The sequence below is a fragment of the Heptranchias perlo genome, chromosome 12 (genome assembly GCF_035084215.1).
Source record: "Heptranchias perlo isolate sHepPer1 chromosome 12, sHepPer1.hap1, whole genome shotgun sequence".
NCBI lineage: Eukaryota > Metazoa > Chordata > Chondrichthyes > Hexanchiformes > Hexanchidae > Heptranchias > Heptranchias perlo.
Genome location: NC_090336.1, coordinates 75,924,113 through 75,936,181, shown reverse-complemented (window position 1 = coordinate 75,936,181; position 12,069 = coordinate 75,924,113). Strand labels below are relative to the sequence as shown.

Here is a 12,069-nt window from a genome sequence, read left to right as displayed (position 1 = left end):
ATACCACTAAGCTAGTCCCAATTGCCTGCACTTGGCCCATATCCCTCGATACCCATCTTACCCATGTAACTGTCCAAATGCTTTTTAAAAGACAAAATTGTACCCGCCTCTACTACTGCCTCTGCTTTATCTTTCTTGGATCCAAAGTGGATGACCTCACACTTCCCCACATTGAACTCCATCTGACACTCACTTAATGTCCCTTTGTAACTTTCTTCTCCAATCTGCACATCTTACTGTCCCTCCTAACTTAGTGTCATCTGAAAACTTGGATATACAACTCTCTCTTCCTTCATCCAAGTCATTGATAAATATGGTGAAAAGTTGAGGCCCCAGTACAGATCCCTGAGGAACACCACTCGTCACATCCTGCCAATCAGAGCTTTTTGAGCCGGCATGTAGAAAGTCCTACAAGAGAGGGGGCGGTACTGGACCTAATTCTAGGGAATGTGGCCGGCCAAGTGGAAGAAGTGCTAGTAGGTGAGCACTTTGGTGAGAGTGACCATAATTCGGTGAGATTTAAGGTGGTCATGGAAAAGGACAGGGAGGGGCCGGAAATAAAGGTTCTAAATTGGGGGAAGGCCGATTTTAATAGGATACGGCAGGATCTGGCCAAAATGGACTGGGATCAGCTGCTTGTAGGAAAATCCGCATCGGAGCAATGGGAGTCTTTCAGAAGTGAGATTGAGACCATACAATGGCAACATGTTCCCGTAAAGGTCAAGGGTGGTTCCAAGAACTCCAGGGAACCTTGGATGTCAGGGGATATACGAGAATGGATTAGGAAAAAAAGGAGGGCTTTTGGCAGATACAAAAGGCTAAAGACGGAGGAAACCCTAGAGGAGTACAAAAAGTGCAGGGGGATACTTAAAAAAGAAATTAGGAGATCAAGGAGGGGCCATGAAATAACACTGGCGAGCAAAATAAAGGAAAATCCTAAGATGTTTTATAAGTATATTAAGGGTAAGAGGATAACTAGGGAAAAAATAGGGCCCATTAGGGACAAAAATGGCAATCTGTGTGTGGAGCCGGCAGATGTAGGAGGGGTTCTAAATGAATTTTTTGCATCTGTTTTCACTATGGAGAAGGACGATGTAGACATAGAAATATGGCAGGGGGACTGTGATATACTCGAACATATTAACATCGAGCGGGAGGAGGTATTGGCGGTTTTAGCAGGCCTAAAAATGGATAAATCCCCAGGCCCGGACGAAATGTATCCCAGGCTATTGTGTGAGGCAAAGGAGGAGATTGCGGGGGCTCTGACACATATATTCAGAACCTCTCTGGCCACAGGGGATGTGCCAGAGGACTGGAGAACCGCTAATGTAATACCATTATTCAAGAAGGGGAGTAGGGAAAAACCAGGGAACTACAGGCCAGTGAGCCTAACATCCGTGGTAGGAAAATTATTGGAAAAAATTCTGAAGGACAAAATTAGTCTCCACTTGGAGAAGCAAGGATTAATCAGGGATAGTCAACATGGCTTTGTCAAGGGAAGATCATGTCTGACTAATTTGATTGAATTTTTTGAGGGGGTGACTCGGCGTGTGGATGAGGGTAACGCAGTGGATGTGGTATACATGGATTTCAGTAAGGCCTTCGATAAAGTCCCCCACAGGAGACTGGTCAAGAAGGTACGAGCCCATGGAATCCAGGGTGCCTTGGCACTTTGGATACAAAACTGGCTTAGTGGCAGAAGGCAGAGGGTGATGGTCGAAGGTTGTTTTTGTGACTGGAAGCCTGTGGCCAGTGGGGTACCACAGGGATCGGTGCTGGGTCCCTTGCTGTTTGTGGTCTACATTAATGACTTGGATATGAATGTAAAAGGTATGATCAGTAAGTTCGCTGATGATACAAAGATTGGTAGGGTGGTAAATAGCGAGGAGGATAGCCTCAGTCTGCAGGACGATATAGATGGGTTGGTCAGATGGGCGGAACAGTGGCAAATGGAATTTAACCCGGAAAAGTGCGAGGTGATGCACTTTGGAGGGACTAACAAGGCAAGGGAATACACAATGAATGGGAGGACCCTAGGCAAGACAGAGGGTCAGAGGGATCTTGGTGTGCAAGTTCACAGATCCCTGAAGGCGGCGGAACAGGTAGATAAGGTGGTAAAGAAGGCATATGGGATACTTGCCTTTATTAGCCGAGGCATAGAATATAAGAGCAAGAAGGTTATGATGGAGCTGTATAAAACACTGGTTAGGCCACAGCTGGAGTACTGTGTGCAGTTCTGGTCGCCACACTACAGGAAGGATGTGATCGCTTTGGAGAGGGTGCAGAGGAGATTCACCAGGATGTTACCAGGGCTGGAGCGCTTCAGCTATGAAGAGAGACTGGGAAGATTGGGTTTGTTTTCCTTGGAGCAGAGGAGGCTGAGGGGGGACATGATTGAGGTGTACAAAATTATGAGGGGCACAGATAGGATGGATACTAAGGAGCTTTTTCCCTTCGTTGAGGGTTCTATAACAAGGGGACATAGATTCAAGGTAAAAGGCGGGAGGTTTAGAGGGGATTTGAGAAAGAACTTTTTCACCCAGAGGGTGGTTGGAGTCTGGAACTCACTGCCTGAAAGGGTTGTGGAGGCAGGAACCCTCACAACATTCAAGAAGCATTTGGATGAGCACTTGAAATGCCATAGCATACAAGGCTACGGACCAAATGCTGGAATATGGGATTAGAGTAGACAGGGCTGATGGCCGGCGCGGACACGATGGGCCGAAGGGCCTCTATCCGTGCTGTATAACTCTATGACTCTATGACTCTATGTGTCCCACTCTCTGTCGTCTACGTCCCACCCAATTACCAACCCAAGTCACAAGGTGAACATAAGAACATAAGAAATAGGAGCAGGAGTTGGCCAATCGGCCCCTCGAGCCTGCTCCGCCATTCAATCAGATCATGGCTGACCTCCATTTCCATGAGCACTCTCATTTTTGCCAATAATCTCTTGTGTGGAACCTTATCAGATGCCTTCTGGAAGTCTCTATAAACAACATCCATAGACACTCCCCTGTTCACTGCGCTAGTGACCTCCTCAAAAAATTCAACTAGATTAATCGGACATGACCTACCCTTCTGAAATCCATGCTGACTCTCTCTGATCAGCTAGTGCTTGCTCAGTGCTCAGTCACTCCCTCCCTGATGATAGACTCCAGCACTTTAATTCCCACTGCAAGTGGCTGGTGAACCGATCTGTGTAGAACTCCTTTGCATGCTAGTCACCAATGGATCTACAATAAACTAGGGAATGACAAAGGAACGTTTCACTCAAATATTAGGCCGCATGCTGACAGGTGTCGCTAAATCAACCCATGGAATATTCTTGTTAAAGTTTGGGTCTCTGAGTCGGGTTTAGACGTCAGCACCTGGTGACTCCTGACTGGTTCCTACTGATCGATCCCATCGTCGGTCCTGACCTCAGGTGTCCTGCAGTATGGGCTTTGGGTGATCAGCTCACAGATTAAGTCCAATTAACCGGTACGATGTGTTTATACCCTCGCAGTCTGAAGCTGGGATTCCTGTGCTGACTCCCGGAGACCCCGAGAGACTTCACGTTGCAGAGTGTGATCATCACGGAGCCATTCCCTATCACGTCAATGTGGTCAATCACATGGTGAGACTGTCACTTAGTACAAAAACTGGAAAGATGAGGAGTGAGATGGCCAAAGGGAGAGGGGGGGAGGGAGAAATAATCTCACCGGATTGTGGAGCAACAGTGGGATGTTTTAAAAAAAAGAGATTGCAAAGTTGTAGCAATAAATATAAACTATTAAATTAAGAGACTGCTTCAAAATTCAGAATGCCGTGGATAAATGGCAAATGGAAACGAATTAATTTTGAAGAGGAGGATATAAGGGGACGACAGCAATGATAGAAATAAGAGAATGTGAGAAAATAAGGAAAGAGGTTAAGAGAGGGATAAGAAAAGCAAGGAGCGAGGATAAGAAGAGAATCACAAAAACTATTAAAGGAACAGTGAAGTATTCTAAAATATATCAGTAAGATGAGAATTGTTAAAGGTGAGGTGGGTCAGTGAGTTAGTCGAAGATAAGTGGAAATTGGTGGGATATTTAACAAGGATTTAACTTCAGAGTTTACAAAGGAGAAGGATATTGGCGAGGAGGTAAATGCTGAATTGGTTAAAAGTGAGCTGAGATATTATAATAAAAATTGGAAAGTATTAGAGAAGTTAATTAAACTAAAGGGGGGGGAAAGTGCTGGTACCGAACGAGATCTGATCGAAGTTTATAAAATATTAAGGGGAACAGATAGGGTGGATAGAGAGAAACTATTTCCGCTGGTTGGGGATTCTAGGAGTAGGGGGCACAGTCCAAAAATTAGAGCCAGACCTTTCAGGAGCGAGATTAGAAAACATTTCTACACACAAAGGGTGGTAGAAGTTTGGAACTCTCTTCCGCAAACGGCAATTGATACGAGCTCAATTGCTAAATTTAAATCTGAGATAGATGGCTTTTTGGCAACCAAAGGTATTAAGGGATATGGGCCAAAGGCAGGTATATGGAGTTAGATCACAGATCAGACATGATCTTATCAAATGGCGGAGCAGGCACGAGGGGCTGAATGGCCTACTCCTGTTCCTATGTTCCTATATCAATGATTTGAACTTAAATGTATGGGGCATGATTAAGAAGTTTGCAGATGATACAAAAATTGTCCGTGTGGTTGATAGTGAGGAGGAAAGCTGTCGACTGCAGGAAGATATCAATGGACTGGTCAGGTGGGCAGAAAAGTGGCAAATGGAGTTCAATCCGGAGAAATGTGAGGTAATGCATTTGGGGAGGGCAAACAAGGCAAGGGAATACACAATAAATGGGAGGATACTGAGAGGTGTGGAGGAAGTGAGGGACCTTGGAGTGCATGTCCACAGATCCCTGAAGGTAGCAGGACAGGTAGATAAGGTGGTTAAAAAGGCAAACGGGATACTTTCCTTTATTAGCCGAGGCATAGAATATAAGAGCAGGGAGGTTATGCTCGAACTGTATAAAACATTGGTTAGGTCGCAGCTTGAGTACTGTGTACAGTTCTGGTCACCACATTACAGGAAGGATGTGATTGCACTGGAGAGGGTGCAGAGGAGATTTACGAGGATGTTGCCAGGACTGGAGAATTTTAGCTATGAGGAAAGATTGGATAGGCTGGGGTTGTTTTCCTTGGAACAGAGGAGGCTGAGGGGAGATTTAATTGAGGTGTATAAAATTTTGAGGGGCCGAGATTGGGTGGACAGGAAGGACCTATTTCCCTTAGCAGAGGGGTCAATAACCAGGGGGCATAGATTTAAAGTAATTGGTAGAAGGATTAGAGGGGAGCTGAGGAGAAATTTTTCACCCAGAGGGTGGTGGGGGTCTGGAACTCACTGCCTGAGAGGGTGGGAGAGGCAGAAACCCTCAACTCATTTAAAAAGTACCTGGATGTGCCCCTGAAGAGCCGAAACCCACAGGGCGACGGACCAAGGGCTGGAAAGTGGGATTAGGCTGGGGGCTCTTTTTTGGCCGGCACGGACATGATGGGCCGAATGGCCTCCCTCTGTGCTGTAAATTTCTGATTCTATGAAAATCTAATGGATCCTGGGTTTTACAGCGAGATCTGCCTTTTGGCCTCATTCGTCCTGTATACTGTGCTGGATGGTACAACAGAGAATAACTGGGCATAAGTGGGTCACACCAGAGAGTAACTGGGTATAAGTGTGTCACACCAGAGAGTAACTGGGTATAAGTGTGTCACACCAGAGAATAACTGGGTATAAGTGGGTCACACCAGAGAATAACTGGGTATAAGTGTGTCACACCAGAGAATAACTGGGTCTAAGTGTGTCACACCAGAGAGTAACTGGGTCTAAGTGTGTCACACCAGAGAGTAACTGGGTATAAGTGTGTCACACCAGAGAATAACTGGGTATAAGTGTGTCACACCAGAGAATAACTAGGTATAAGTGTGTCACACCAGAGAATAACTGGGTCTAAGTGTGTCACACCAGAGAGTAACTGGGTCTAAGTGTGTCACACCAGAGAGTAACTGGGTATAAGTGTGTCACACCAGAGAATAACTGGGTATAAGTGTGTCACACCAGAGAATAACTGGGTCTAAGTGTGTCACACCAGAGAATAACTGGGTCTAAGTGTGTCACACCAGAGAGTAACTGGGTATAAGTGTGTCACACCAGAGAATAACTGGGTATAAGTGTGTCACACCAGAGAATAACTGGGTCTAAGTGTGTCACACCAGAGAATGACTGGGTCTAAGTGTGTCACACCAGAGAATGACTGGGTCTAAGTGTGTCACACCAGAGAGTAACTGGGTGTAAGTGTGTCACACCAGAGAATAACTGGGTCTAAGTGTGTCACACCAGAGAATAACTGGGTCTAAGTGTGTCACACCAGAGAGTAACTGGGTGTAAGTGTGTCACACCAGAGAGTAACTGGGTGTAAGTGTGTCACACCAGAGAATAACTGGGTCTACGTGTGTCACACCAGAGAATAACTGGGTATAAGTGTGTCACACCAGAGAATAACTGGGTCTAAGTGTGTCACACCAGAGAGTAACTGGGTGTAAGTGTGTCACAGCAGAGAATAACTGGGCATAAGTGTGTCACACCAGAGAGTAACTGGGTATAAGTGTGTCACACCAGAGAATAACTGGGTCTAAGTGGGTCACACCAGAGATTAACTGGGTATAAGTGTGTCACACCAGAGAATAACTGGGTATAAGTGTGTCACACCAGAGAGTAACTGGGTATAAGTGTGTCACCAGAGAATGACTGGGTATAAGTGTGTCACACCAGAGAATAACTGGGTCGAAGTGTGTCACCAGAGAATGACCGGGTATATGTGTGTCACACCAGAGAATGACTGGGTATAAGTGTGTCACCAGAGAATGACTGGGTATAAGTGGGTCACACCAGAGAATAACTGGGTATAAGTGTGTCACACCAGAGAATAACTGGGTATAAGTGGGTCACACCAGAGAATAACTGGGTATAAGTGTGTTACACCAGAGAATAACTGGGTCTAAGTGTGTCACACCAGAGAATAACTGGGTATAAGTGTCTCACACCAGAGAGTAACTGGGTATAAGTGGGTCACACCAGAGAATAACTGGGTATAAGTGGGTCACACCAGAGAATAACTGGGTATAAGTGTTTCACCAGAGAATGACTGGGTATAAGTGTGTCACACCAGAGAATGACTGGGTATAAGTGGGTCACACCAGAGAATAACTGGGTATAAGTGGGTCACACCAGAGAATAACTGGGTATAAGTGGGTCACACCAGAGAATAACTGGGTATAAGTGTGTCACACCAGAGAATAACTGGGTATAAGTGTGTCACACCAGAGAATAACTGGGTATAAGTGGGTCACACCAGAGAATAACTGGGTATAAGTGTGTCACACCAGAGAGTAACTGGGTCTAAGTGTGTCACACCAGAGAATAACTGGGTATAAGTGTGTCACACCAGAGAATAACTGGGTCTAAGTGTGTCACACCAGAGAATAACTGGGTATAAGTGTGTCACACCAGAGAGTAACTGGGTCTAAGTGTGTCACACCAGAGAGTAACTGGGTCGAAGTGGGTCACACCAGAGAATAACTGGGTATAAGTGTCTCACACCAGAGAGTAACTGGGTATAAGTGTGTCACACCAGAGAATAACTGGGTATAAGTGTGTCACACCAGAGAGTAACTGGGTGTAAGTGTCTCACACCAGAGAGTAACTGGGTATAAGTGTGTCACACCAGAGAATAACTGGGTATAAGTGTGTCACACCAGAGAATAACTGGGTGTAAGTGTGTCACACCAGAGAGTAACTGGGTCTAAGTGTGTCACACCAGAGAGTAACTGGGTCTAAGTGGGTCACACCAGAGAATAACTGGGTATAAGTGTGTCACACCAGAGAAAAAATGGGTGTAAGTGTGTCACACCAGAGAGTAACTGGGTATAAGTGTGTCACACCAGAGAATGACTGGGTCTAAGTGTGTCACACCAGAGAGTAACTGGGTATAAGTGTGTCACACCAGAGAATGACCGGGTCTAAGTGTGTCACACCAGAGAATAAATGGGGATAAGTGTGTCACACCAGAGAATAACTGGGTATAAGTGTGTCACACCAGAGAATGACTGGGTCGAAGTGTGTCACACCAGAGAATAACTGGGTATAAGTGTGTCACACCAGAGAGTAACTGGGTATAAGTGTGTCACACCAGAGAATAACTGGGTCTAAGTGTGTCACACCAGAGAGTAACTGGGTATAAGTGTGTCACAACAGAGAATAACTGGGTGTAAGTGTGTCACACCAGAGAATAACTGGGTCTAAGTGTGTCACACCAGAGAATAACTGGGTATAAGTGGGTCACACCAGAGAATAACTGGGTATAAGTGTGTCACCAGAGAATGACTGGGTATAAGTGTGTCACACCAGAGAATGACTGGGTATAAGTGTGTCACCAGAGAATGACTGGGAAAAAGTGGGTCACACCAGAGAAAAACTGGGTATAAGTGTGTCACACCAGAGAATAACTGGGTATAAGTGGGTCACACCAGAGAATAACTGGGTATAAGTGTGTCACACCAGAGAATAACTGGGTATAAGTGTCTCACACCAGAGAGTAACTGGGTATAAGTGGGTCACACCAGAGAATAACCGGGTATAAGTGTGTCACCAGAGAATGACTGGGTATAAGTGTGTCACCAGAGAATGACTGGGTATAAGTGTGTCACACCAGAGAATGACTGGGTATAAGTGGGTCACACGAGAGAATAACTGGGTATAAGTGGGTCACACCAGAGAATAACTGGGTATAAGTGGGTCACACCAGAGAATAACTGGGTATAAGTGTGTCACACCAGAGAATAACTGGGTATAAGTGTGTCACACCAGAGAGTAACTGGGTCTAAGTGGGTCACACCAGAGAGTAACTGGGTCTAAGTGGGTCACACCAGAGAATAACTGGGTATAAGTGTCTCACACCAGAGAGTAACTGGGTATAAGTGTGTCACACCAGAGAATAACTGGGTATAAGTGTGTCACACCAGAGAGTAACTGGGTCTAAGTGTGTCACACCAGAGAGTAACTGGGTCTAAGTGGGTCACACCAGAGAATAACTGGGTATAAGTGTCTCACACCAGAGAGTAACTGGGTATAAGTGTGTCACACCAGAGAATAACTGGGTATAAGTGTGTCACACCAGAGAGTAACTGGGTGTAAGTGTCTCACACCAGAGAGTAACTGGGTATAAGTGTGTCACACCAGAGAATAACTGGGTATAAGTGTGTCACACCAGAGAATAACTGGGTGTAAGTGTGTCACACCAGAGAGTAACTGGGTCTAAGTGTGTCACACCAGAGAGTAACTGGGTCTAAGTGGGTCACACCAGAGAATAACTGGGTATAAGTGTGTCACACCAGAGAGTAACTGGGTATAAGTGTGTCACACCAGAGAATGACTGGGTCTAAGTGTGTCACACCAGAGAGTAACTGGGTAGAAGTGTGTCACACCAGAGAATGACCGGGTCGAAGTGTGTCACACCAGAGAATAAATGGGTATAAGTGTGTCACACCAGAGAATAACTGGGTATAAGTGTGTCACACCAGAGAATGACTGGGTCGAAGTGTGTCACACCAGAGAATAACTGGGTATAAGTGTGTCACACCAGAGAGTAACTGGGTATAAGTGTGTCACACCAGAGAATAACTGGGTCTAAGTGTGTCACACCAGAGAGTAACTGGGTATAAGTGTGTCACAACAGAGAATAACTGGGTGTAAGTGTGTCACACCAGAGAATAACTGGGTCTAAGTGTGTCACACCAGAGAATAACTGGGTATAAGTGGGTCACACCAGAGAATAACTGGGTATAAGTGTGTCACCAGAGAATGACTGGGTATAAGTGTGTCACACCAGAGAATGACTGGGTATAAGTGTGTCACCAGAGAATGACTGGGTATAAGTGGGTCACACCAGAGAATAACTGGGTATAAGTGTGTCACACCAGAGAATAACTGGGTATAAGTGGGTCACACCAGAGAATAACTGGGTATAAGTGTGTCACACCAGAGAATAACTGGGTCTAAGTGTGTCACACCAGAGAATAACTGGGTATAAGTGTCTCACACCAGAGAGTAACTGGGTATAAGTGGGTCACACCAGAGAATAACTGGGTATAAGTGTGTCACCAGAGAATGACTGGGTATAAGTGTGTCACCAGAGAATGACTGGGTATAAGTGTGTCACACCAGAGAATGACTGGGTATAAGTGGGTCACACGAGAGAATAACTGGGTATAAGTGGGTCACACCAGAGAATAACTGGGTATAAGTGGGTCACACCAGAGAATAACTGGGTATAAGTGTGTCACACCAGAGAATAACTGGGTATAAGTGTGTCACACCAGAGAGTAACTGGGTCTAAGTGTGTCACACCAGAGAGTAACTGGGTCTAAGTGGGTCACACCAGAGAATAACTGGGTATAAGTGTCTCACACCAGAGAGTAACTGGGTATAAGTGTGTCACACCAGAGAATAACTGGGTATAAGTGTGTCACACCAGAGAGTAACTGGGTGTAAGTGTCTCACACCAGAGAGTAACTGGGTATAAGTGTGTCACACCAGAGAATAACTGGGTATAAGTGTGTCACACCAGAGAATAACTGGGTGTAAGTGTGTCACACCAGAGAGTAACTGGGTCTAAGTGTGTCACACCAGAGAGTAACTGGGTCTAAGTGGGTCACAACAGAGAATAACTGGGTATAAGTGTGTCACACCAGAGAATAACTGGGTGTAAGTGTGTCACACCAGAGAGTAACTGGGTATAAGTGTGTCACACCAGAGAATGACTGGGTCTAAGTGTGTCACACCAGAGAGTAACTGGGTATAAGTGTGTCACACCAGAGAATGACTGGGTCTAAGTGTGTCACACCAGAGAATAACTGGGTATAAGTGTGTCACACCAGAGAATAACTGAGTATAAGTGTGTCACACCAGAGAATGACTGGGTCCAAGTGTGTCACACCAGAGAATAACTGGGGATAAGTGTGTCACACCAGAGAGTAACTGGGTATAAGTGTGTCACACCAGAGAATAACTGGGTATAAGTGTGTCACACCAGAGAGTAACTGGGTATAAGTGTGTCACAACAGAGAATAACTGGGTGTAAGTGTGTCACACCAGAGAATAACTGGGTCTAAGTGTGTCACACCAGATAATAACTGGGTATAAGTGGGTCACACCAGAGAATAACTGGGTATAAGTGTGTCACACCAGAGAGTAACTGGGTATAAGTGTGTCACACCAGAGAATAACTGGGTCTAAGTGTGTCACACCAGAGAATAACTGGGTATAAGTGGGTCACACCAGAGAATAACTGGGTATAAGTGTGTCACACCAGAGAGTAACTGGGTTTAAGTGTGTCACACCAGAGAATAACTGGGTATAAGTGTGTCACACCAGAGAGTAACTGGGTATAAGTGTGTCACACCAGAGAATAACTGGGTATAAGTGTGTCACACCAGAGAGTAACTGGGTCTAAGTGTGTCACACCAGAGAGTAACAGGGTCTAAGTGGGTCACACCAGAGAATAACTGGGTATAAGTGTGTCACACCAGAGAGTAACTGGGTATAAGTGTGTCACAACAGAGAATAACTGGGTATAAGTGTGTCACACCAGAGAGTAACTGGGCATAAGTTTGTCACAACAGAGAATAACTGGGTATAAGTGTGTCACACCAGAGAGTAACTGGGTATAAGTGTGTCACACCAGAGAGTAACTGGGTATAAGTGTGTCACACCAGAGAATAACTGGGTATAAGTGTGTCACACCAGAGAATAACTGGGTATAAGTGCGTCACACCAGAGAATGACTGGATATAAGTGTGTCACACCAGAGAATAACTGGGTGTAAGTGTCTCACACCAGAGAATAACTGGGTCTAAGTGTGTCACACCAGAGAGTAACTGGGTATAAGTGTGTCACACCAGAGAATAACTGGGTATAAGTGTGTCACACCAGAGAATAACTGGGTATAAGTGTCTCACACCAGAGAATGACTGGGTATA

The 12,069-nt window shown here is 45.4% G+C and overlaps 1 protein-coding gene across 1 annotated transcript in view; it reads left to right on the top strand.

The window, feature by feature from the left end:
• The window catches only part of LOC137327767 (uncharacterized oxidoreductase YjmC-like), an 84,137-nt gene that overhangs the window by 66,630 nt on the left and 5,438 nt on the right, over nt 1-12,069 (top strand). Inside the window, 1 exon segment of the mRNA XM_067993576.1 lies at nt 3,509-3,619. Coding sequence (XP_067849677.1) covers nt 3,509-3,619 — 111 coding nt within the window.